The sequence below is a fragment of the Thalassophryne amazonica genome, chromosome 3 (genome assembly GCF_902500255.1).
Source record: "Thalassophryne amazonica chromosome 3, fThaAma1.1, whole genome shotgun sequence".
Lineage (NCBI taxonomy): Eukaryota > Metazoa > Chordata > Actinopteri > Batrachoidiformes > Batrachoididae > Thalassophryne > Thalassophryne amazonica.
In genome coordinates, this window is record NC_047105.1 from 63,564,251 (window position 1) to 63,589,666 (window position 25,416).

At 40.9% G+C, this 25,416-nt stretch overlaps 1 protein-coding gene across 2 annotated transcripts; it reads right to left on the reverse strand.

Annotated features, from left to right (window-relative positions):
- Positions 1–6,205: 6,205 nt before the first annotated feature.
- Positions 6,206–19,674, reverse strand: fblim1 (filamin binding LIM protein 1). 2 transcript variants are annotated; one of them, XM_034166536.1, is made up of 8 exons: positions 19,056–19,674; positions 15,538–15,909; positions 15,313–15,458; positions 13,523–13,616; positions 13,266–13,435; positions 10,837–11,015; positions 10,529–10,649; positions 6,206–6,644 (listed from the first exon to the last, which is right to left on the reverse strand). In XM_034166536.1, the coding sequence occupies exons 2-8, from the start codon at positions 15,890–15,892 to the stop codon at positions 6,534–6,536; spliced, it is 1,176 nt and encodes a 391-aa protein (XP_034022427.1). In that variant the 5' UTR covers positions 15,893–15,909; positions 19,056–19,674; the 3' UTR covers positions 6,206–6,533. The 2 variants fall into 2 exon arrangements, with proteins under 2 accessions (XP_034022427.1, XP_034022428.1); XM_034166537.1 differs by having other exon boundaries at positions 15,313–15,452; positions 19,056–19,670.
- Between the last annotated feature and the right edge of the window lie 5,742 nt (positions 19,675–25,416).

A 25,416-nucleotide genomic window follows, 5' to 3' on the forward strand; every position in this document is an offset into this window, starting at 1 on the left:
CGGGTGCGTACTAACACAGAATACCCAGAAACTGGACAGTTGTTCAGCCATAACGAGAGCGTCCACTTTTAGCTTGTCATAAGCTAAGCTAGTAGCGCTCGTGAGAGTGTGCTGTTAGGCTTCTTAAAAGTCCTCCTCCCTTCTCTTAACAGTTTGGCACCTTTGGAGCTCTTTTAAGACCTAAGGTGCTTTGTGAATAACTTTTATCTTAGCAAAGGAAAATTCCACGAAATGTCTAAGAATTTGAGGAATTCTAAGATATTTAGGATAACATCACTAGGAGCTACTTTTAGCCTTAGGGTGCTTCGTGGATATGGGCCCCGGCTTTTAATGACATCCTGGACTCAGCAATTAGAAGTTCATCTGTAGCAAAAGTGTTGAACTTTTAGAGACATTCACTTATCTTGTCAGTGACATTCATGTTTCTGGGTCCTCAGCCATAAGATTGGGGGACACCTATGGAAGAGTTTATGGAGTCAAGAGGTCGCTGAACAGAGGTGTTCAGAGATGCTGATATCTTTGCAGGACAATGAAGCTCAAAGTCTTAAGGGTCCTTGTGCTTCCTGTCTTACTGTATGGTCATGAGTTGTGGATCCAGTGATCTACAACAACTAGATGCCTTTGGTACTAGGTGTCTTTGGCTCATCCTTGGGTACTGCTGGAATTACATTGTGTCAAACAAGTGGTTTCTTAGAGAGACTTAGATGAGGCAGATGACACAGGTGCCTTAAGCACTGAGGACCCCAACAGCTAGAGAAGGTCAAGGGGACGCCCACATTTCACCTGGGCATTTTCCAGAGGTGGGGATAGACAGGTTATCTACCTCAGTAATTGCCATCCAGGACCCAAGGTAGATCCGTAGTGTGGCTTAACTTGACTTAAACCACAAAAAATGGGAAAGAATCACTTTATTTTTTTGCGATGAGTGCATGCATGAGTGTGCGCATGTGCATTTTTCGATACAAAAAAAGGCATTTTCCAAGGGGAAAGAAGGTTTGAAACCGCTGCTTTAGAGTAATAAATATAAGAAAAGCACAACAGAGAGGTATGTTCTGTCTGTCAGTAATTTTGAATCATGAAATGTGATGACATTTTTGTCTTAGTCGTTGCATTCAGTAATTCATCAGAGTTTCTCTTAAATATTGAATATTTGAGCTGTTTAAAAAAAAAAATCTATTGTGTGGCGCCAAACCATCAGACTGCTAATATTTGTCTGGAAGAGATTCCTTGTGATCTTCAAACATGACTAAATGCCCTTTTTTCAGCCTTGAAATGCTTAATAACTATTGATAACAATTATAAGTTTTGTGTAAGAAAACACAAATTTGTCAGTGAGGCAAATAGATTATAAACCATTTTATTAGGAAAAATAACAAATATAACAACAACAAAAAGGCAAGAACTGTCTCAGTAACTGATTTTGATACCCAGAAACACTTCTTGGAGCAGATGAAAAACTGTCATACAAGCATCAAATTTGGCATGCACATTATTTGTAAGATGGGAATATAAGAGAAAAAAATGTTAGCCGTGCAAATGTTCAAATTGGCAGCCATTATTCAAGCTGGTTGGCATCTGTCCTACATTTTTAGATTTATTTTTTATCGTTTGGCTCAGATATCCAATTTTGTTGATTTTAAAATTGTTTCATACAGTTCTGCTCCCTGGGAATTCAATGATAGTAGCAGAAAACATCTATGAACATTCTAAATCTACAAATTACCCGTGAGATGTGTCTTTTCAAACATTTTTTATTGTAGTGACTTACAGATCAGGCATACTCAGTGCATCTGGAAAAGTATTTGCAGCTCTTCACTTTGTCCACATTTTGTAATGTTACAGTTTTATTCCAAAATGGAGTATTTTTCCCCCTCAAAATTCTACTCACAACACCCCATCATAACAAGATGAAAAAAGTTCTCTTCTTTTTTTTTTTTTTTTTTTTTTTTTTTTTTGCAAATTTATTAAAATTAAAAACCTAAGAAATCACATGCATATAAGTATTCACATGCTTTGCTCAATACTTTGTTGATGCACTATTGGCAACAATTACAACCTCAGGTCTTTGTTGTGAAAGTGTAGTGACACGGACCCACAACAGGGGGCGCAAATGAACGGTCAATAGATGAGCCAAAAAGTAACAATTTAATGTTGTGAAATGTGCACAACGAATATACAGACAATCTCAGAATATGATTACAGTCAAATTACAAAGGTGACGTGTGGGCAGGCTCGAGGATAGAAGACGTCTGTCCTGAGAAGAGCCGGAACCACACGATTTCTGCCACCACCGAACCTGGTGAATACTGGAGCCGCCAAGTCCCGAATTCCCAGGTGATCACCGTCCCCGACTGTCGGATCTGGTACTGCTGGCGAGAACAAAGAGTCAAGTGTGGGTGTGTGTACACCCAGTAACAACAACGGTGGGAATGTCACCTCCACCTCTCACTCAATATGTGATGAATACCGCAGTGATTCCTCAGGGGAAAAGAGTGCGTCCTGCACTCACTCAGCTTCCACAAAAAGAGGAACCGGTACTCCTGCAAACACTCACAATATACAGATATATTGTAACACAAAACGGCTGAGGATATTACCTTCAATGAAGTACGATATCTCGGCGATGAGGTGGAGATGACGTCTGGGTTTTATGGAGTGAGGTGATGAAGAATGAGTGACAGCTGTCAGGAAGTAATGAGTAACAGCTGTCACTCCCGGCTGTGTCCATGGTGGCAGCGCCCTCTCGTGCCTGAAGCCCGCACTTCAGGCAGGGCGCCCTCTGGTGGTGGGCCAGCAGTACCTCCTCTTCTGGCGACTACACAACAGTCTTCTTGAATATGATGCCACAAGCTTGGTGCACCTATCTTTGGGCAGTTGGATGGGGAGCGTTGGTGGACAACCATTATCAGATCTCTCCAGAGATGTTCAATCAGATTCATGTCTGGGCTCTGGCTGGGCCACTCAAGGACATTCACAGAGTTGTCCTGAAGCCACTCCTTTGATATCTTGGCTGTGTGCTAAGGCTCATTGTTCTGCTGAAAGATGAACCATCGCTCTAGTCTGAGGTAAAGAGCGCTCTGGAGAAGGTTTTCATCCAGGATCTGTCTGTCCATTGCTGCATTAATCTTTCCCTTAATCCTGACTAGTCTCTCAGTTCCTGCCACTGAAAAACATCCCCACAGCATGATGCTGCCACCACCATGCTTCATTGTAGGGATGGTGCTTGGTTTCCTCCAAACATGATGCCTGGCATTCAGGCCAAAGAGTTCAATCTTTGTCTCATCAGATCAGAAAATTTTGTTTCTCATGGTCTGAGAGTCCTTCAAGTGCCTTTTGGCAAACTCCAGGTGGGCTGCCATGCGCCTTCTACTAATGAGTGACTTCGTCTGGCCACTCTACCATACAGGCCTGATTGGTGGATTGCTGCAGAGATGGTTGTCCTTCTGGAAGGTTCTCCTTTCTCCACAGAGGAATGCTGGAGCTCTGACAGAGTGACCATCGGGTTGTTGGTCACCTCCCTGATTAAGACCCTTCTCCACGATCACTCAGTTGAGATGGGCAGTCAGTTCTAGGAAGAGTCCTGGTGGATCTGAACTTCTTCCATTTACAGATGATGGAGGCCACTGTGCTCATTGGGACCTTCAAAGCAGCAGAAATGTTTCTGTACCCTTCCCCAGATTTGTGCCTTGAGACGATCCTGTCTCAGAGGTCTACTGTCAATTCCTTTGACTTCATGCTTGGTTTGTGCTCTGACATGCACTGTCGGCTGTGGAACCTTATATGTAGCCAGGTGTGTGTCTTTCTAAATCATGTCCAATCAGCTGAATTTACCCCAGGTGCACTCCAATTAAGCTATAGATAGACAGATAGATACTTCAATTCCCATTCGTACTCACACACAAGGTTTGGGCACATTGGAATTCTTGTGGAGAGCTCTCAAGTAAATATAAAGGCATAAAAGCATAAATGTATGAAGGTGCACCTAAAAAAAACTATATTACAAAGTGCCAGGATGATTAGTAGAAACAGGATGCACCTGAGCTCAATTTTGAGCTTCATGGCAAAGGCTGTGAATGCTTATGCCCATGTGATGTCTTAGTTCTTTGTTTATTTTTAATAAATTTGCAAAAATCTAAAAAAAAAAACAACAACAAAAAAAACTTTTTTCACATTGTCATTATTGGGTATTGTGGGTAGAAAATTGGGGAAAAAATGAATTTGCTCCATTTTGGAATAAGGCTGTAATATAAAAAATGTGGAAAAAGTGCAGCACTGTGAATACTTTCTGGATGCACCGTAAACTATCATTTACCTTGGTCGTGAAGATGGTGATGATTCAGTAATTCACGAATCCACAGAAACTAATTTGAGATTCCTTATTCAGAGCAACTCTGAATAACTGGGGAAAGTGCAGATTAGATAATGTTCCAGTTGTCTATATTATCTATATAGCATATTAACATATTGCCCAACACCTAGCTCGATCATTCATCTGGTATCATTACTCCTGTGTGATCTGTACATTCTGGTAACTCTGAGCCCCATTACCCTTTGTTCAGCTCTCCCACAGTGGCACATCCTGTCAATTCAGGCGCGGCTATCTAACTGTCTAACTAACTACATTATAAGCTTCCAGGATCTACAGCGGTCTGTGTTTAAGCACTATGTATGTGTCACAAACTACTTGGTCTATTATACTACTCTACATATTACTTAGTGAGGAGCTTATTACACAGCATTTAGGAGACTTAATTTGAGCAGTACCAGATTAGATTTGTACTGGTAAGCATTTTAAATTGGGCTTACAGTGTACAACTATTTCAGGTAAACTAATTTAGTTTACCTGAAATAGTTTAGACACTGGAGCCCCATGATGGGTGTTCAGCAGTGTGCCGTGGTTGTGCTTGAACCTCAATCTATTACACTTGTAAGAGGCCTCAAAGCTAATCGATGAGGTTCAATGTTAAAAACGAACAATAATGAGTAATTATACTGTATATACAATACAAGATTTACAATGCACTGAATTTCAGCAGAAGGGTCTCAGTTTACAGTGAAGCGAGCTCAACATCTTCAGTTGGTGGTCCTCTTCCGTTATGGTAGGTATCCAGATCCGTTGACTTTGTGCATGACTATAGATGATGTCAGACATATTCCGTCACATGTAGAGTCTCTGTAAATGGTACCCTCACCAAGATAACCTGCGAGCCAAAGCAGTTTACCCAGGTGTGGCTGTTGCTGCAACGTCTTGGAGTTGTATAAGCAATGAGGACAAGTGCCAGGAGTCCATCCAGACTTCTGAAACAAAAGTGCTACCTCTACCACTACCTCTAACACTCCCCCCCCCCCAACCTTACATGCATATTACATCATTACAGTGCTCTATATTAATGCATATTTTCAAATAAAATGTGCAAAAAATGCTGTTATGGTGAACATTATGTTAAAACATGCAAATTTAGATTGTACAAAATTACACATATTTTGTCATGCTGTGTAAGAATATATGTGATTGCATATTGGAAACGATGGCCATCTTGAAAAAGGCTGCCATTTTCAAAATTCAGGTGGGTAACTTTTTTGTTTGTTTGTTTGTTTGTATGGGAATAAGCTTCCTGTGGTAGACGTATAGGCCAATGCTGGTGTTTGTATGGAAAAATTAATAATTCAATGCAGTTATCTGCCCCGCTAAATGTATAATTCCACATATGAGGCATTTTGATATACAAAACATAAGTTAAAAAAAGCAGTTTAGAAAAGGTGTCTTTATGCCTGGAATGAGAGTGTAATACTGACATGTCACAGAAATTTCTTGGCAGTTGTCCATTGAAAATACCTAAGTTTGAAAAGCACAAGTAATCAAATTCCACTAAAATATTAATTTTTGGACCATAGTGAGGTCTTTAGGATGTGCTTACAAGGTAACTTCTTAACGTTCTAATCAGTTTTCAAAATTTGTGTGTACAAAGTCAATATTTACATTATCTTCACTTAAGAAAAAGATCTTATTTTGGGTGATCACATTCAGTCAACCACAGAATAAAGTCACTGTTGTTTGAAGGTCAGAGGTCTTTATTCAGTTAAAACCCTTCAGTTACTGAATGACACTGTGTTTTCACATCTTTTGCATTTTTCTTAAGTTTAATTTAAAGACATGCATATTGGTTCGGGATACATAAAATATATTAGATTATTTTTTTTAAACTTTTTATAGCTAAAGGTATGTTATATTAAATGGTTATGACTGAGACAAAGTGTTTAAGATTTACAAAACAGTGCAGAAATGTGAAATAATGCATGCAGTGTCGCTTGGCAAAAACAGTTGCATAAATATATTTGATGGAATTGGAGTGCAAAATAATCAAGTATAGAAGATGACTAAGAAGCTCTTCAGAAAAAGTATTGTAAGACAAACTGTATGTTGTTTTATTGGAAATGAAGGTTTGTAGCACTTGTATTTCCACTTCCTAAATGGCATTCCCATATCTCCTTAACTCCTACTGGTGTTTTTCTGATGATTGTGAGTCGCGGCATCAGTGCTGACCAGAAACCAGGCTCAGATGGCAAGATTTGCAAAGCATCTTCCCGTCCAGGGGATAGCAGCCATGTTCAGTTGGTTCTGGTGAGAGCTTGATGGCACAAACCTGTGGACAATATGAAAAAAATAAATAAATAAAAATGATGGATTGGTTATGGTGCATGTGTGTCTAGCCCAAGTGCAAAGCAGTGCACATCACAGTGCAACTGTCGGTAGTTTTCGGCTGATTAAACCACTTCATTTAATTGACAACAAAAATCACCCCCAAGGTGACCAAAAATCTTACCACAAGCAGCTAGACTGGTGACAGTGGTAAGAAAAACTCCATGGTGCATTTTTTTTTTTTAAATTAAAGGATGAAACCTCAAGCAGACAAGACTCAGTGGGGTGACCATCTGCTTGGGCCATACTAACAAATAAAATAACGCAGAACTGTAAGCTCATGCAGTGATAGAAATGCTGCAGTTGAGCAACCATGAAAGTCCCGTGTTCACTAGGTCAGATGGCCTGAAAGGACAACCAGGTCCCACAGACCAGAGTCCCAGCTCAACACACTGCACTAGTTTATTTCAGCTCATGACTTACGGTTCGGGATTCCAGTGAGGGCAATTGCATCTCCTCCTCTCTCCTTTACTCCTGTTTTGTCTCCCCCCCCTTGTGTTTTTGTACACCCCCACTACCCCGGCCTCCGCACCGCCACTCCTTTCCCCCTCTGGGAGGCACAAGGCGTGAGGCAGGATGCACCCTGAACAGGACACCACTCTGTCACAGGGCCACATGTAGACAAACAAACACATTCATACCTGCACACACACCTACAGCCAATTAAAAGTTTCCACCTCACCTAACCTGTATGTCTTTGGATGTGGGAGGAAGCCAGAGCACCTGGAAGGAACCCATGCAAACACGGGGGGAACATGCAAACTCCACACAGAAAGGCCACAGGTGGGAGTCGATCCAATGACCTTCTTGCTGTGAGGCAACAGTGCTAACCACTAATCCACTGTTCTGCATGAATCCAGATCAGTCATTGAAATTAGGGCATTCCTCAGTTGTAACCCTAAACCTAAATTGGCTTTAAACACCCAGAAAACGTCCGATATCCCACAAACAAGTTCTGGGGTTCAAAAGCTCTAATGTGTTCACATATCTTTGTGAATATGGGTCATATTCAGCCCCGATGTATCATATTCCTCCCTCATCTGTTCAGTCCAAATTGACAGGGTTGTCTTTTTTATGATGAGCTCCCATTGTGTAAGTAGAAAATGTGCTTGTGTTCATCATTTGTCCAGGTGTGGTCTGGTGCATTGCTATCGTGAGATGGCAATAATCAACTGTGCCATAGACCACCACAAACACGGCCTAAAGTTTAGCACAAAGGTTCTCTGCTACAACCCCTGGCAGTAATTATGGAATCACCGGCCTCGGAGGATGTTCATTCAGTTGTTTAATTTTATAGAAAAAAAGCAGATCACAGACATGACACAAAACTAAAGTCATTTCAAATGGCAACTTTCTGGCTTTAAGAAACACTATAAGAAATCAGGAAAAATAATTGTGGCAGTCAGTAACGTTTACTTTTTAGACCAAGCAGAGGGAAAAAAATATGGACTCACTCAATTCTGAGGAATAAATTATGGAATCACCCTGTAAATTTACATCCTCAAAACTAACACCTGCATCAAATCAGATCTGCTCGTAAGTCTGCATCTAAAAAGGAGTGGTCACACCTTGGAGAGCTGTTGCACCAAGTGGACTGACATGAATCATGGCTCCAACACGAGAGATGTCAATTGAAACAAAGGAGAGGATTATCAAACTCTTAAAAGAGGGTAAATCATCACGCAATGTTGCAAAAGATGTTGATTGTTCACAGTCAGCTGTGTCTAAACTCTGGACCAAATACAAACAACATGGGAAGGTTGTTAAAGGCAAACATACTGGCAGACCAAGGAAGACATCAAAAATCCAAAATGCACAACAAAACAAATGAGGAACGAATGGGAGGAAACTGGAGTCAACGTCTGTGACTGAACTGTAAGAAACCGCCTAAAGGAAATGGGATTTACATAGAGAAAAGCTAAATGAAAGCCATCATTAACACCTAAACAGAAAAAAACAAGGTTACAATGGGCTAAGGAAAAGCAATCGTGGACTGTGGATGACTGGATGAAAGTCATATTCAGTGATGAATCTCGAATCTGCATTGGGCAAGGTGATGATGCTGGAACTTTTGTTTGGTGCCGTTCCAATGAGATTTATAAAGATGACTGCCTGAAGAGAACATGTAAATTTCCACAGTCATTGATGATATGGGGCTGCATGTCAGGTAAAGGCACTGGGGAGATGGCTGTCATTACATCATCAATAAATGCACAAGTTTCCGTTGATATTTTGGACACTTTTCTTATCCCATCAATTGAAAGGATGTTCGGGGATGATGAAATCATTTTTCAAGATGATAATGCATCTTGCCATAGAGCAAAAACTGTGAAAACATTCCTTGCAAAAAGACACGTAGGGTCAATGTCATGGCCTGCAAATAGTCCGGATCTTAATCCAATTGAAAATCTTTGGTGGAAGTTGAAGAAAATGGTCCATGACAAGGCTCCAACCTGCAAAGCTGATCTGGCAACAGCAATCAGAGAAAGTTGGAGCCAGATTGATGAAGAGTACTGTTTGTCACTCATTAAGTCCATGCCTCAGAGACTGCAAGCTGTTATAAAAGCCAGATGTGGTGCAACAAAATACTAGTGATGTGTTGGAGCGTTCTTTTGTTTTTCATGATTCCATAATTTTTTCCTCAGAATTGAGTGATTCCATATTTTTTTTCCCTCTGCTTGGTCTAAAAAAGTAACTGTTACTGACTGCCACATTTTTTTTTTCCTGATTTCTTATAGTGTTTCTTAAAGCCAGAAAGTTACCATTTGAAATGACTTTAGTTTTGTGTCATGTCTGTGATCTGCTTTTTTTCTACAAAATTAAACAACTGAATGAACATCCTCCGAGGCCGGTGATTCCATAATTTTTGCCAGGGGTTGTAGTTATACAGCACTGCATTCAGACATTCTTTGGGTGAGTTCATTCCGCTTGAACACACAGAGATACACACTGGCGCTCATCGTGCTCATCACACTACAATGAAACAGAGTTGAAAACAAAACTTTTAATCCATACAAATGTAAAACCTCACAGGAAAAATGCAAACTTTGGTTTGTACAGTATTTTTATGTTGGCTTTCTTTTTCCCTGGGTTTCCTGGCAGGGAGCACCAAGATGGGGTGTGCCATGGGAGCATTGGGAGGGGTCTGTCTGAGTCTGATGGGATATGAAGGATATTGGGTGGTTGGAGGAGGAGGTGTTGATTGAATGAAGTACTCAACTGCTTCACCTCAGGGACCTTTGGTGAATGACTGCTGCTCAAAAACTATCTGCCTGCATGTGTAACCTCTTTCCTTGCCAGAAAACCTCTCACTTATATCATCTACTGAGCCTGCAACCAAAACAGCAATGTGTTGAATTTAAGTGCACACTGCTCCTAAAGGCAATGACAGATAGCACTCTGATTGATGTCATTCATGTCACACCCAAATCACACCCTTTATTAATTGAGTAAATACAACCCATTTACACGATTCATCTTACTGCAAACTCTGAATATATGTATTGTAAATAGAAAAGCACAGTTGGATACAGCCTGAACGTACTTGCTCAGTGTGCTTTAGATCAGGACTGCCCATATCTATTCCTGGAGGGCACCTGTTGTGCGTGTTTTCACATCGACCTGCTCTACTCACACCTGATTATTTAATTCTGGTGTTTTCCAGCTCCTCCTTGGTATTCATGCAGGCCAGGTGTCCTCCAGGGGCAGATTTGAGCAGCCCTGCTTTAGACGATGCCCTATAGATCATCAAGAGAGGGCCCTTTGTATCGATCTGCTTCTCAGCGTGTTCATGCAGAGATTGCACATGAAAACGTGCAGAATGCCTACCTGACATCTATAGCAGTCTTCATGGTAGGAGGATCCCAGGCATTCAAGAGTGTAGCTGTCAGTGCCATCATCTTTGGGAATAATTAGCTGATTACAAGCACTGCACTTTGGAGCATATTTCCTTCAAAGACCCAGTATGAGAGAAATCAAAATATGCAACCAAATCATATTCTGCTTTTTTTAAACTCTAAGAATAATTGAAATTTTATTTATGGGTTTTTAATCCCAAACCTTTCTCATAAAGCCTTTGTATCAGAGTATGAGAAGAGCATTTCACTTGCAATGATCATCATTTTTAGGTTTTGTACCTGTAGTAGTCCTGAAGGCAATACACTTCTCCAACTTCTCCCTGTGCAAATCTTTGCCCTCCAATTTCCCGACTGCATGTTGTGCAGGTGAAACACGAAGGATGGTATGCTCGCTCCAGTGCATGGATCACACGATCTTTGATAACCTCTCCACATGTCCAGCAAAGTTCTAGAGTAGCCTTAAAGAGACAGAGCAGCTGTTAATGGATTTAGAAGAGACTAACAGTGTTTTTGACAGTGGTGGGCACAGTGAACCGAAACATTAGCTCTCATAACCACTAATCTGATAAATTTACTAGGTTTTGTTATTGACACGGTATGGCCAAAGCCAATGGTCACCCCACTGAGTCTGGTTTGCTTGAGGTTTCTTCCTGTAATCAAAAAACACCTGATGAAATTTTTCCTTACCACTGTTGGTAATGTGCTTGCTCAAGGGGGTTGGCAAGGTTAGACCTTAATCTTGAATTAACTGTGATAACACTAAACTGGTAAACTGCTAAAACATTTTGCTGAGGCTACTGATAATTAACTTTTATTATATGAATTTTATTTTGTTGAAACATAAACATGGAGGTTTCTATAAGTGACCTCCTCCTCCTCCATCTACTTGTGGTGACGCTTGATGATTTTGTCAGTTTAGTGAAATTTGGGGGGCCCTGTAGCTTTAAGCCCCCGTCACATAGCAAGAATGTGCAGGAACCACGTCCGACATGACAAATATTGCCATAATTCAACGTAGTCGGGAAGAAAAGAGGCGTGATCAGCAGTGTCAGAACGCATGCAGATTACCTCGTCCACACCTGCACGATGGTATCCAAAGTGCATGTAGACAACAGTTAGATGACACAGACTGCTGTCAGACAGCCATAAAAGGCACTGAAGACTGCCTGATGTCCAAACGTCTGGATGACAAACATGGGACCGGAGTGGGAGGGAGCACTGCATTCCTCATGCACACGTGCGCGTGAGTGCACAGTGCACGTGTTGTTATACGTAGCACATGCAGGTCATACAGATGGGCTTTGCCGTGCCAGATCCATCTCGAGGTTCCCTCATATGGCCTCAAATCATTTCGGATCCCATTTTGCCGCCATCAGAATATGTAAATTGCGGTCAAGTGGTCCTCAGATTGCACATGGGCTGCCATCAGATAGGTGTCCCATCTTGATCCGGAGGGTTTTTAACATGTGCTTCACACTTGGGGCCGCCGGCCGATTTTGAACAATTATGTGAAGTCTCGCAAATGGCTGTCAGAACTTTTTGGAACTGATATCCGACACTTTTCGGATGTGTGGCAATTCGTCATTCTGACACCATTCTGTGTGATTCCGGCTACGCGTAACGGGATATTAATGTATGAACTCCAACAGGAACAAATGTACAGTTTTAGGGTTTGCAAAAATTAATAACGGTTCAGCTTTATTTTGAAAAATGTTAGTGGACTTAAAAATTGTGGAACTGAATTTAGTAGAAGGTAACTGGTCTCCTAATAAGTTTAGCTGAAACGTTTTTCTGCTAATTAGCAATTAGCCGATTAGCTGTACTGTGCCCACCACTGGTTTTTGAAGCAAAAACAACATTTTTATAGTGTAGAGACTTGATATATATATATATATATTACACTGGTCAACACGATTTCTCTTGCATGGAGTTTTTCAACAGATTTTCAGTCATTTGGGGGCACTGAATCCGAATCTGGTGTTAGTTTTTGCAAATCACATCACATTTTTGAGATATGAAAACATATTTCTCATATCAAGCATTGAAGCAAAAACTGCAGTCGTGCACAGCTCTTTGGCACCATAAATGATATTACGGCTCTTGTTCACATTTTGTGAACCTGGTTTAAAAACTGTGCTTCTGAAGCTGCTTTTGTGCGTGATTAGTGGCATCAAACTCGTGAGTGAATGAGCAACTTTTGCGTAATCCATCAATACGGAACATGCAGATTACAAAAAAAAAAACCATGATGTGATGGAGGAAATCTGAGCTCTCAGCACCCCAAAATGACCCTAAATTAGTTCTCAAAGTCCATGCAAGAATTTTTATTGTTATTTTTTGCTGTTGTTGACCTGTGTAATTACTAATGCACATTTTTATTTAAAAAAAAATGGCAAGCAGCAGAGTTTTGCATTCACTCAACTAAAAACATTCATGAGATGTTACTTTCTAAAGTTGCATATAAACTGAAAAAGTCTACGCAGTCGCTTGCACTTTTTTTCAGTTTTGTCAACTTCTTTTTAACAGTGGGCAAAGTGTTTTTTTATAGACTATTACTCTTACATTAAAGCAGAAGAGTATGTTTACTGTATCTGTACACTGCCATGACATGAATGTAAATGAGAGTCAACATATTGAAGTATTTGTTAGTTTTGTTCTTTCCCAACATTTACTTTGTTGTCCTATAGGTGAAACTGTGGTGAATGTACCTGGTAGCAATCCTCACACAGTGGGATTCCGGCCTTGTTGTAGTACAGTTTTCCAGCCAGTGGAACGTGACAGGATCTGCACTGGAAGCAGCTGTCGTGGTAAGTCCTGTTCAGGGCTTCTATGGCCGGTTCACTCAGAGCCACAGTCTTCCGACAGAAGCCACACACATCTGTACATGAATGTCAACAGTCAAAGCAGGTCACAGTAAGAGTTAAAGCGGAACAGTGCGTAGAAATACAAATAGAGATTGTGTTACCTTTACTGTCCTCGTTGGTGTCTTGGCTATTTTTGTGGCTTCTGTGTGATTGTTCATCTTGATTTAACCCACTGGATGGTGTGTTTCTTTCTTCCTTTAATATCCAGAGAGTGAACACGAACAATTAATTCAAAAGAAAAGCATCTACAATGACAATTGATTAGTTCACATTTGAATTTGGCCAACTGGGGCGCACCACAGATTTGTGTTGTGTATCATTCTGAACATACAGTATCATGACTGATAGTGAAAAGCCAGTGGGTGAATAATGGCTGTCAAGAGCTGCAGCTGGAATCTGACCAATCCAATCAGATGAGCTTACTAATACATGAAAACCCATAATTCATATGCACACTATTTGTGTCCCTGAAACTTTATTTTAAGATGTGGATTTATTTTTAAAAGCTTGTTCCAAAAATCTTTACACATAACTAATTCCATTAAGGTCACATTTTCCCAACACTGTGCTTAGGATTATTATTTTATATTTCTCCAGTGAGCAAAAAATAAATAAATAAAATGAAATAATTTTTCTCTAGACAGCAAATTTGTTTGTATTAAATTGTCTATAAGTAAAATTTTATCAGTTAGCATTGTGTTTGAAACCATGGGCCTCACTTATTCAGCTGTGAAAGAAAAAGGTCTAAACATGTTCTAAATTCTGTCAGATTAACACAATTTAATACGAGGGTAGGCTGAAAAGTTCTAAGGCTCACTATAATGCAGTTAATGCATTACTCCTTCATGGAGAGCCTTAGAACTTTTCAGCCTACCCTCGTATGTGATAAGTACAAAAAAAATTACACATTTGCCGAACAGTACATACATCAGTATCAGCTGTTGCTAAATACCACATGTTCTACTGTAAACCATCAATGCTTGTGCACATTCATGACCATCTGCATTCAGAAGCGCACTCAATTAACCATATACACATACACCATTTTACAAAACTTTAACAAGCTCACCACAAGAACCAGCGTACAGCTTTGTATTCAGCAAAATAAGAAGACAATTATTTATTGTTACAGTTGTCCCAGAATCCTTTGTGCTCCTCTGAAATATTAGGTGTGTTAAAGAATATTTTTTTAAAAAATAAGAGACTACCTACATGATATTTCGGTGAAACCTAATGCATCATTAAGTGAAAACATATTTTATTCAACTCCAAAACTATGTCCAGTCCCGTGGTCACTAAGGAGGAGCATGGACTGTCAGTGTGTTGAGGAGCAGGTGCTGGGGCCTTCAGTGCATCCGGGAGCAGGGGCCCATTTGTACGTCATGGAGTCTAGCAGATCTGTGCCCTCTCTGAAGACGCACTCTGCAAGGAGTGCATCTTCAGGTTTGCCAACCTTAAAACCAACGATGGTTCATTTTCAAATACCTGTCTGTCAGAGTATTTTGTAGGTTTTAACACCAATGAGGCTACACACCTGTTTCCAGCTAGACATAATTACTACCTAATTATGTAATTACTAATTAGAGTAAATAAATAAAAAATCATATGTGGACGTGGTTGCATTCTGTGATGGCAGCAATGCTTTCTTGCAACTTACAGTTCACCTACTCTACCACTAGGTGCTGTGTGTACACATGGTGAGGGCTGTGCGTATATTTACACACATTCCTAAGTATGAGTACACTTTGGTGGATTCCACACTTTGCACAGCAATGTTTGTGCGCACGGTGCGCACACAAATCTGTGCGTACAATTGGTTGATAAATAAGGCACCGGGAATGTCGGCGGTAAAGGACATGAGACTTTGGCAACATGAAGGATGTGTGTATACCTCTATGTTTTGTAATGGCTGTGACCATGGGGACTGACGCTGAGACAGGAGCTCAGGAGGAGGTGGTGGAAGTGTTGCATCTTCAGACTGAGTTGTTTCCAGTGTAGCAGGAGGTGGTGGAGGAGGAAGAGGAAAGTGCTCTATTACTCAAGAAAAAAACAAAAAAATACTCAAACATAATTCAATCATTTTAAATTTACTTTCACAGAGAAATATATTTAATACCTGCAGGAGCAAGTTTGCTTGTCTCCTCTTGCACCTCTGCTTTGGTGAGCCCAGAGTTGGTAGGTTTCCAAGTTTGAGGTTGTGATATTTGGACTGAAGCTCCTGGATGAGGTCTCGCTGTGCTGTCTGTGCTGGTGTTAGGCTCAGATGGCAACTGCTCCTGTTTTTTATGTCTAAAGGCAGGTTTACTTGGGTCACCTCTCGTGACAGCACACTGCTTGTCTCTAGCAGCGACGCTGTGAGTTTGGCCCGAGTTCTGCTGCTGCTGTGGTTGGGTCACAGTAGCTCGATGCGGAGAAGACAGTGTGATGAAGACAGAAGACACCATCTTCTTTGGTGAAGCCGTTGATGTCATGTTGTAATAAAACACTCCTACAACAGGAATACAGAATAATTATTGACTATGCTCAAAAATGCACAGGAAATGACATACAGCGAAATATTTTCAAGCAGCACGAACAGAGAGGGCAACACCTTTGACACATGCAGTTTAATTCTTTCTGATTCCGTGATACCATTTGGCAGAGGTGGGACAAAGTCACCATCAAGTCACTCTCAAGTCATGAATTAGCAAGTCTCAAGTCAAGTTTCAAGTCATAATGACCACCAATTGTTTGCAAGCTGACTTGAGACTTGACTTGGAACTTGCAGATTGATGACTTGAGAATGACTTGACAGTGACTTTGTCCCACCTCTGCCATTTGGTTCTGTGTGGACTTGACATTTGATCAGTTCCGTCAAAAAGTTGAACCATGTCATTCTACCATGTTTAACCCATATGGTCTCCAAATAGAATGAAACAGTTTTGACCTTGAGATTGACTTTGAAAAGTCACCCAACATCAAAGGTCATGTGACCAATAGTAAGGTGATTTATCACATATTACAACACAAATCTACACTATACTCATAAACCAGTCTCATGAGATACAAAAAAAAAAAAAAAAAACTAGGGCTGATAAATCAGACACTTTTCCTACCAATTTTACTGCCCTGGAAACTGTGGCAATAAAATCAGGGAGATACAAATCTTAAAACTGGACAATACAAAAAAAAAAAAAATACATTGAAAATACCAGGCTTTGTATTGCTCTGGTTTTCATCCAATCAGGAGCCCCCATTTCTCAACCCCACCAATGACAAACCCTCATTTTGTGTTACCCTGGTGACAAGTGCAGGATCCTGATACAGGATCCAGATCATTTCATTCAACCAAGGTGTCTGATCAAGGTGAGAGAGTTTTAAGCCTCACTAGCAGGGAGAATTCTACAACTTGAGTCTCATACTGAAGTTGTGAGACATCAAGAAGTTATTGAAGAGGACACTCATGACTTTATAGAGAGACATAAGAACATTCCATAATTTACATATCTACATGTGATTTACCTGCGTTATTCGTCCTACATGATTCATGTGTATGATTATTCTTTTACTATTTTGATGATTATATAGATCAGGCCTACTGTGTTATAATATTTATTATTAGCCACAAGTGTTGAATAAACGTTGTTGGTGTAGTGAGTAAATGAATTGTTATTAAATGGAGTTCATGGTAATTATATGGTTCTTGTTCTTTATTTTTGAGGTAATATGTGATAAATATCTTATTACATGTCTGTAATAAGCCCTCGTCCAAAGGACCAGGGCTCATACAGATACATCGGGGGATGATACAGGGCGTGATACATAAACAGACATGTGACAAGGTATACATATATCACTTCATATTAGTGTTTAATAGTAAGCATAGGCGTATCTGGACCCAATCCCTTGAAACAGTCATAATAATTATCCCTGTTGCAATGGGTCTAGTTTTGACCTTGACCTTGACATTGGCTTTTAACCAATATCTCCTAAATTCAAATTAACTTTTTCTCCAGCTGACCCACAAACATTCCAGCAATTTTAGTACAAAAGGAATTAGTGTTGCAGTTATTTTGTTCACACGGACTGCGGACCCACAGCACCATGCACAGTACCTCTGCATCTGCTACCACTGTGCACAGGTGTGTCATAATAATAACCTATATTTTTAATTGCACATTCATACAACAAATGAAGCTCAAACTGATTTTACAAAGATTAAGATTAAAGTGATTTGATACAATTATAGTCCCAATTTAAAAATGAATTTAAAATATTAAAAACAAAGAAAGTATTCAACAATGGTGATAAAAAAAAAAAAAAAAATTCAAAACTGTGGTTCAGCATCTTTGAGTCATGCACAGTCAGGACCCCTGGGGGCGTCAGAGTTGAGAAACCTGGAGGAACCAAGAAACTGTTACAACCAGGAGACTCGGGCCTAATCTCAATCTACCTAATACAGCAAATGTCAAAACCTGCAAAAATGAAAATTCAGGCTTAAACATTAGGCAAGAAACTATCAGGGCCTGTAGCCTCAAGTCTAATCGCAACTTGTCCAACAGAGCAAACATCAACACCTGTAAACCTCTAAACTCCGGCTCAAAGTTCAGCCAATAAACTGTCACGCCCTGTAAACTCAAACATCAAGACCTGCAAACCTGTAAATTCAAGCTCAAGCGTTAAACCTAATTTATGTTACTCCATATCCACAACTCCGTGTTCATGCGATCGCTTTGTCAGAGTCGTGAAATTTTGTAAGTTCTCAGTCAGGGTTGGTGGGTGCCACAATCCAATTCGCTGCCAGAACAGTAGGGGGCACAATGTTTTTCGTGAAGACTGGTCTACTATACCATGAAAGTCGTTGATTGTGAAACCGGAAAAGTAAGATTCAGGAATTGATGTAATTGGTGGACCAGTCACAGCCCGTGCGGTCTCCATCGCCTCAACATGTCATTACAATTTTTGGGAGGTGCACGTCTGGCTAGGGAGAGATGCTCAGAGGGGATTTGCAACAACAGAGGGCCTTCCCATGAATACAGAGATGCAGATACAGAGTAGCCATGATTGGGCTTTAGTTGAGAGACTGTCAGGGTCTGTAGACTTAGGTCTAATCTCAATTTTTCCAACAGAGAAAACATCAAGACCTCTAAACTCAGGTTCAAACCAGTGAAGTCAGGCCTGATCTCAATTTACCTATAGAACAAATGTCAAGACCTGTAAATTCAGGCTCAAACATTGGCTGATGTAGACTCATACAGACCTAATCTCAATTTGCCCAGCGGCACAAATGTCAACACCTGTAAACTCGATTCTTCCGGTAGTGGAGCTGAACTGATGGAACTTTAGGGTCCCCCAGTTGATTAACTGTCAGAATCTGTAAGCTGAAAGCTCCCCCGGTCGAGAAACTGTACTCAAAGTGTGAATCTCCCAGCACAGGAACTAATGGTACCTCTGGCTCATGCGCTGTTGAATGGCAGGTTGTTGAACTTGATATTTTATTGTTGTCATCTATATTTAATCAACATGCAGACACATCCTCTCAGTCACATTACTGGGAGCGCCGTCTGACACAGTCACACCTCTCACTGACTACAATGAATGGTTCTGACATATAAACGCATTCGTTTCCTTCACCTTTCAGCTGCCGTGACGTACCTGATGGAAAATGTAAAGTCACCTCTTTCTTGTTCTGTATCAGGACTCCCAGATAGTTCCTCTGTGTTTTCACTCAGAAGACTTTCCTCCTGTAGAAAAGACGACTATCTCCAGAAGGCCACTCCTTTTCCTTCTGTACCTCCCTCCCTAACTCCCTCTTCCATGGACCCCTCCTCCTCCTCCTCCTCCTCCTCTGGCTGAATGACAATACCACCTCCCTCCCAGCCGTAAAAGGTGAACAGTTAATCTCTGGCAAAGTGCAATAAAAACATGACACATTCGCCCACTATGAAAAGCTGGCAAACAAGCACACACACACACACACGTACTCACAGACTGCACAAGAGCTGCACAATATAAAACAATAACCATGCACACAGAAAGTTTTCATCTTCATAGCCGCACAGTCACCTCCCTCATTCCTCCTTTTTATCTTCTGAATGCCAACAGGATGTGACTGCGCCTGTCTTTTCCAAACTGTCCCCTCTCTCTCGCTCGCGTGCTCTCTACACTTCTTCAAGCTCTGCCTTATTGTTCTGCCAGCTTTATTTTCCCTACCTCCCTCATCGAGTCTGCTTCCTTTTTTCTTCTCCCTCTTTCCTTCTTCCCTTCCCCCACTATATTATATCACTTTAGCCTTGACTCCCTATCAGTGTCACGTGCTCCCATCGCTGCAGAGCCTCCATCACTGTATGCAACTAGAACCTTGTGCCGTCTGAGGAGCAGCAGATTTATAAAGTGCCGTGAATCGAAGCATTGTGCAAGAAGAAATGGTTGCATACAAGGAGGGGGGATCAGTGATGGATGTCTGGGAGAGCTATGAAAAAGATGCTTTGTTGAGTTTGCTGCTTTCCAATATCAGCTGTCCCGATCAGCAAATATTGTGGTTGCCAAACTTTGTGAGGCCTCCCAAGACTCAAAAAGGGAGGATGTGCGGGGAAAAAGAATTGGGTCATGGTGAGAGAAGGGTGAGGTAGGGGAGAGGGTTAACAGGAGACACAGATGAGGAGAGTGATGGGGGTATGTGTTGTTCCAGGCTTTGAGGAAAGGAATGCTGCTGATGTCAGGCTGCAGGAGGGAGCATGCCTAGTGATGACACAATCCTCAAACTCACAAACTCCGCCCCGAACAGCCAAACTCCTCGTAAAAACCCCAGAGCCTCAGGCACGGCTTCTAAAACAACATGACTGTTTAACTTAAGCATGCCTTCAACTCAAACACTCCATTTTGCTGTTTTCACAAATACAGTTAATGCACATTTCCTAAAGTAACCCAGGGGAGAAAAAGTACTAAACTAACTCAAGTTTTAGAAGTTTTGAGCATCAAAAATGCTGGGAATTTCTGGTTTACATGTAATCTTGGATGATTTGAACACTCTTGGGCAAGTGATAGTTTAGAAAAGCACAGTTCCATTAAAATGAGGCCCAAAGAGGTCAGTGCTCATATGCGTAAGTGGGAAACTGTGAAGAAGAATGTTCATAGATTCAACTTTATTAATCCTGAAGGAAATTATTTTGCCAGAGAACAGAAACAGTAAACAGTGAACAAGGTTTTTTGTTTTTTTTTTTACAATAAGTACAACAAATTTATGTGAAATGACTGGAAGACATTTGCACAAGATGTTTGCACAACAATATTGCACGAAACTCTGAATAACTCTGTTCATTATGTATTCATCCTGCAGAAGGGGGAGGAAATATACAGTTTGATTTCCACAGGTAGGAAAGACCTCCTGTGGTGTTCTGTGGTGCACCTTGGTGGTCTCAGTCTATGGCTGACGGTGCTCTGACAGGATGTCAGTGTCTCATGCAGGGGGTGGGAGGTGTTGTCCAGGATGCTGAGCAGGTTCCTCAGCATCCTCCTCTCTGACACCTCCATAACAGACTCCAGCTCAACCCCCAGGACAGAGCCAGCTCTCCTGATGAGCTTGTTGAGTCTGTTCGCGTCAGCTTCCTTCAGCCTGCTGTGCAAGCACACTACAGAGTAGAAGATTACGCTGGAGACCACTGAGTGACAAAAGATCTGTAACATATTTCTGCAGACATTGAAAGATCTGAGCCTCCTGAGGAAATGGAGTCGGCTCTGACCCTTGTTATACACAACATCTGTGTTTACAGTCCGGTCCAGTTTTTTGTCCATGTGGGCACCCAGGTACTTGCAGTAGTGCACAATGTCCACCTCTGTTCCATTAATGGTAACTGGGTTCAAACGGGTCTTCTGTCTTCTCCAGCTCCTTCATCTTAGATATGTTGAGCTGCAGGTGGTTGAGTCCACCATGCTCCTGTACTCACCCTCCTGGTCCCTGCCGATGCAGCCCATGATGACAGAGTCGTCTGCCAGGACTGTGACCACTAACTTAGTAAATTATTTCATCTTCTCTGTTTCTCCTTTGAGTTACTACAGCAGATCTGACATAGATCTGCATGTTGATTTGGGTTATGTTTTACCAGATAGCCTTCCTGACACTACTTTGCATGAAATAGAATGGTCGTGGGCGGTGTGTACCTGGTGATGTAACAGACAAAAATTGTACTATACCCAGTTTTCTCCAGTCCCAGCCATAGAAGAGTATAACTCCTGTCATTGGTGGCTTTCCTCATTAGTCTCCTTTTTGGTTGGTCATTCAGCTTTTGCAGTGTCATTCGACATGGTGGAAAACAGTTAGTATGTTTGTTTCCAGACCACAGGTTTCCTGGTTCAAGAGCACCCCTGCCCATTCTCTACACTCTAAAAAAGGAACCGGTATCTCAACAAGAAAAAATGATGTAAAAAGTTATTATATTATTATGTAAAAGTTATTATTATAAAAGTTATCATCAATGCTTCAGTTTTCTTTCATCGGGTGATGATGCAAGAACATTTCCAAGTCACTGAATATATCTTAAACTTTGACATAAATTCATACAAAATACAATCAATATGGTACTATATGGTAAATTTGTGTACTAGGCAGCTATCAAAAGCTGAACAAGTATGTCCCTTCAGCTTCTCCCGTTTTTCAACTCATGATCGCCACAGCAGATCTGCATGTTGATTTGGCACAGGTTTTACACCAGATGCCCTTATCCTTACACAACACCACATTACATACACTCTAAAAAAAAAAAGAGACACTGTCTGAACAAGAAAAACTGATGTAACAATTTGCATAGTTATTTCAACTTAACTAAAGTTATTTCAACTTAGTTATTTCAACTTTCAACTGAGTTAATGCCACAAGACGTCTCTAGTACCATATTGTTTGTTATTTCGTATGAATGGATGTAAAGTGACTTGGAAATGTTCTCGCATCATCCCCCAAAGAAATAAATCCGTCTGAAACATTAATGATTTGCATTTGCAATAATCCTTGTACTTATTGTAGCACCACTGGTGACAGACCCGCAGCTGGCTCCAGTGCTACGTTCATAGGAGCAGTTAACAAGTAAAAGGGATGTATAGATACGATAAAAGAAAAAAATCAGACGACAGACTGGAAGAATGTCGAACTGCCAGTGTCTTTATAATTAAAAAACAAGAAGAAGATATATACAATATTTCCAATTGCCAGTAACATGTGTTGGCTCCAACCGTGCAAGATGTTCCTCAGTGCAACTCACCGTTGCTCAGATGGTTAAGAGGATTGGGTTCAACCCTACTTCAGTTGAAATCTAAGTTTCTTTTATCAAGTCTGTTTTTTTAATCTGAGGTTTCTTTTAATTCTAAGTTGACTTAGTGCTACCTTCTGAACTAAGAACTACCTTCTTAGTTCAGAAGAATGGAAACATTGTTCTTATTCTAGATTGTCAGTATGGTAGACCTCACAGAAACGTATTTCTTCAGCGGTGAAACTCCAATGACTGGCTTGCCAGCGGGATCCAGTCCAAGCTCGGATATGCAACCGTCATGAACTCCATCCCACAATAAACCTGGCCAAATCTTCATTCAACATTAACAAAATGTGTCCAGCTTTCCCCAAACGATGGAAAAAAGTTTTAGCTTGGTCTATAGTTTGCTCTCGTTATCTGCTTTTCCATCCCTTGCAGTTGAAAAATCTCCATCCGATTTTCCCCCTCCATCGCGTTCTGTCGCGTTTCTCTGTGCTAATTCATGTGTCCAGATTCTCGACTTCTGTGCTCATTCACCTTTTCCCCTCTCTGTCACTGAGAATAGCTCTGATTGGCTGTTCCTACAGCCCCTCAAATAAACAAAACGTACACTGTTGTCAAAGTAAAATCATCAGTACCACCTCTTATCCTTAAAGCTATTTTTTGCCTTGGTTACATTATGCTGATCAATTATTTATGGCCTTTGAGGAACCATCCATAAATAGTGCATTAAAGTGGCTATAATTCCTAAATTGTTAATGCAGTATTTGTGTTAAACCCTTTGAATTAAAGCTAGTATTGTACACTACAAACACATATTGGTTGTCTCATTTCAGTTCCACTAGGGGCAGAGCTGAAGATACAGCGATTCTCTTTATACCCCATCACACTAGAGGCCGCAGTCTGACTGCATTCTAAACAATCGGAGGACGTGAAAACGCCATTCATGACATTCTGATTGCGTTTGGGGGGATGTTCGGTGTGCTTCCACCACATCAAACCCTGGCTGAATGTCCAGAATGTGCCTGAATGTATCACGAGTGTACCTTGAGTGCTGCTGGAATATATTCTCCCAAATCGCAATTGGAGTGCAATCATATGGCTTGTAAGTGCATTCTTATTTGTTCTTACTGCACTGTGGTACTCCAGGTACTCTTACTGTGTTCCACCCACATTTGTACTGCGTCCAGAGGCTCATGTGCACCGCATGTGCATATATCATTTGGGGCAGGTCAAAGCGGAGTCTGGGTATTCAGATGGCTGTCCTCCACAATTCTTATCACCTCCCAGGTGTGGCAAGAATTGTGGTATTTTTAATATTCCAACTGATTCGGCTTGGCTCATGCTCTTTCGTACTAAGTGTGATGGGGCCCTTAGGAGTGACGGGGATGGATAGGATTAGAAATGAACATATCGAGGGACATGCTCAGGTGGGACAGTTTGGAGACAAAATGAGAGAGGTGAGATTGAGATGGTTTGGACACGTGCAGAGGAGGGACCCAGTGTATATAGGGAGAAGGATGCTGAGGATGGAGCCACCAAGCAGGAGGAGAATAGGAAGGTCCAAGAGGAGGTTTATGGATGTGGTGAGAGACAACATGCAGGTCGTTGGTGTGACAGAAGAAGATACAGAGGACAGGGTGAGATGGAAATGATTGATCTGCTGTGGCGACCCCTAACAGGAACAGCCAAGAGAAGAAGAAGATGGTAGTGCAGAGAGGCAAATATATATATATATATATATATATATATATATATATATATATATATATATATATATATATATTAGAAAAGTATCCGCCCTTATTATTTTTTACAAAAACTATATGGATTTGATTCATATATTTTTACGTCAGCCAAGCTTGAACCTTTGTGTGCATGCGTGAGTTTTTCCATGCCTGTCGGTTGCGTCATTCGCCTGTGAGCACGCCTTGTGGGAGGAGCGGTCCACCCCTCTCGTCGTTGTTTCATTGCAAGGAAATGGCGGAATGATTTGGGCTTTTTTTCCATGAGAAGTTTTTCAGAAACTGTTAGAGACAAGCAGCTGGAAACGATTCGAAAAAATTTATCTGGCTTTCGGTGAAAATTTTACGAAAATTTTTCGAAACAACGACGAGAGGGGTGGACCAGTGCTCACTCAAAGCCTGCCCACAGGCGAATGACGCAACCGACAGGCGTGGAAAAACTCACGCATGTGCACGAAGGTTCAAGCTTGGCTGACGTAAAAACATATGAATCAAATCCATATGGTTTTTGAAAAAAAAATAAGGTACGATACTTTTCTAATAGACCTCATATATATATATATATATATATAAAAATTTTTTTTTACTGTCTAAATACTTTGAACTTGACTGTGTACTTTCTTCTCAGTTTTCACAAACAGCAATGAAAACTGCAGTAAAAACAACAAATTAAGGTTATATTAGAAAAAGCACAAAGATGCTACAATTTGTAATGCTTTGAGGCTCATTGTTCCACTTCTGTGCTTGATGTTTGTTTATCCACATTAATGCAGTGCGCCACAGCATGAGAACCTCAAATGTACCTTCTGCAAAAAAAAAAGGACCCCCCCCCCCCCCCCCCCCCCACACACACACACACACACCACCACCAAAGAAAAGCCTTAATACTCACCTGATAGACTTCATCTTACCAATCACAACACTCAAAGTTAGTGTCCTCAGTTCCCAAACGCTTATTGAGTGTTGTTAGAAGGAAAGGTGATGTAACACAGTAGTACACATACCACTGTCCCAGCTTTTTTGAAACAT

Excerpts from the sequence above, each read along its gene's own strand:
- fblim1 (XM_034166536.1), bottom strand. The coding sequence starts at position 15,892 with ATGACATCAACGGCTTCACCAAAGAAGATGGTGTCTTCTGTCTTCATC. Across the intron at positions 13,617-15,312 it reads AGCCATTACAAAACATAGAG|GAAGAAAGAAACACACCATC; the intron begins GTATACACACAT and ends TGGATATTAAAG. Across the intron at positions 10,650-10,836 it reads TGCCTTCAGGACTACTACAG|GAAATATGCTCCAAAGTGCA; the intron begins GTACAAAACCTA and ends GGGTCTTTGAAG.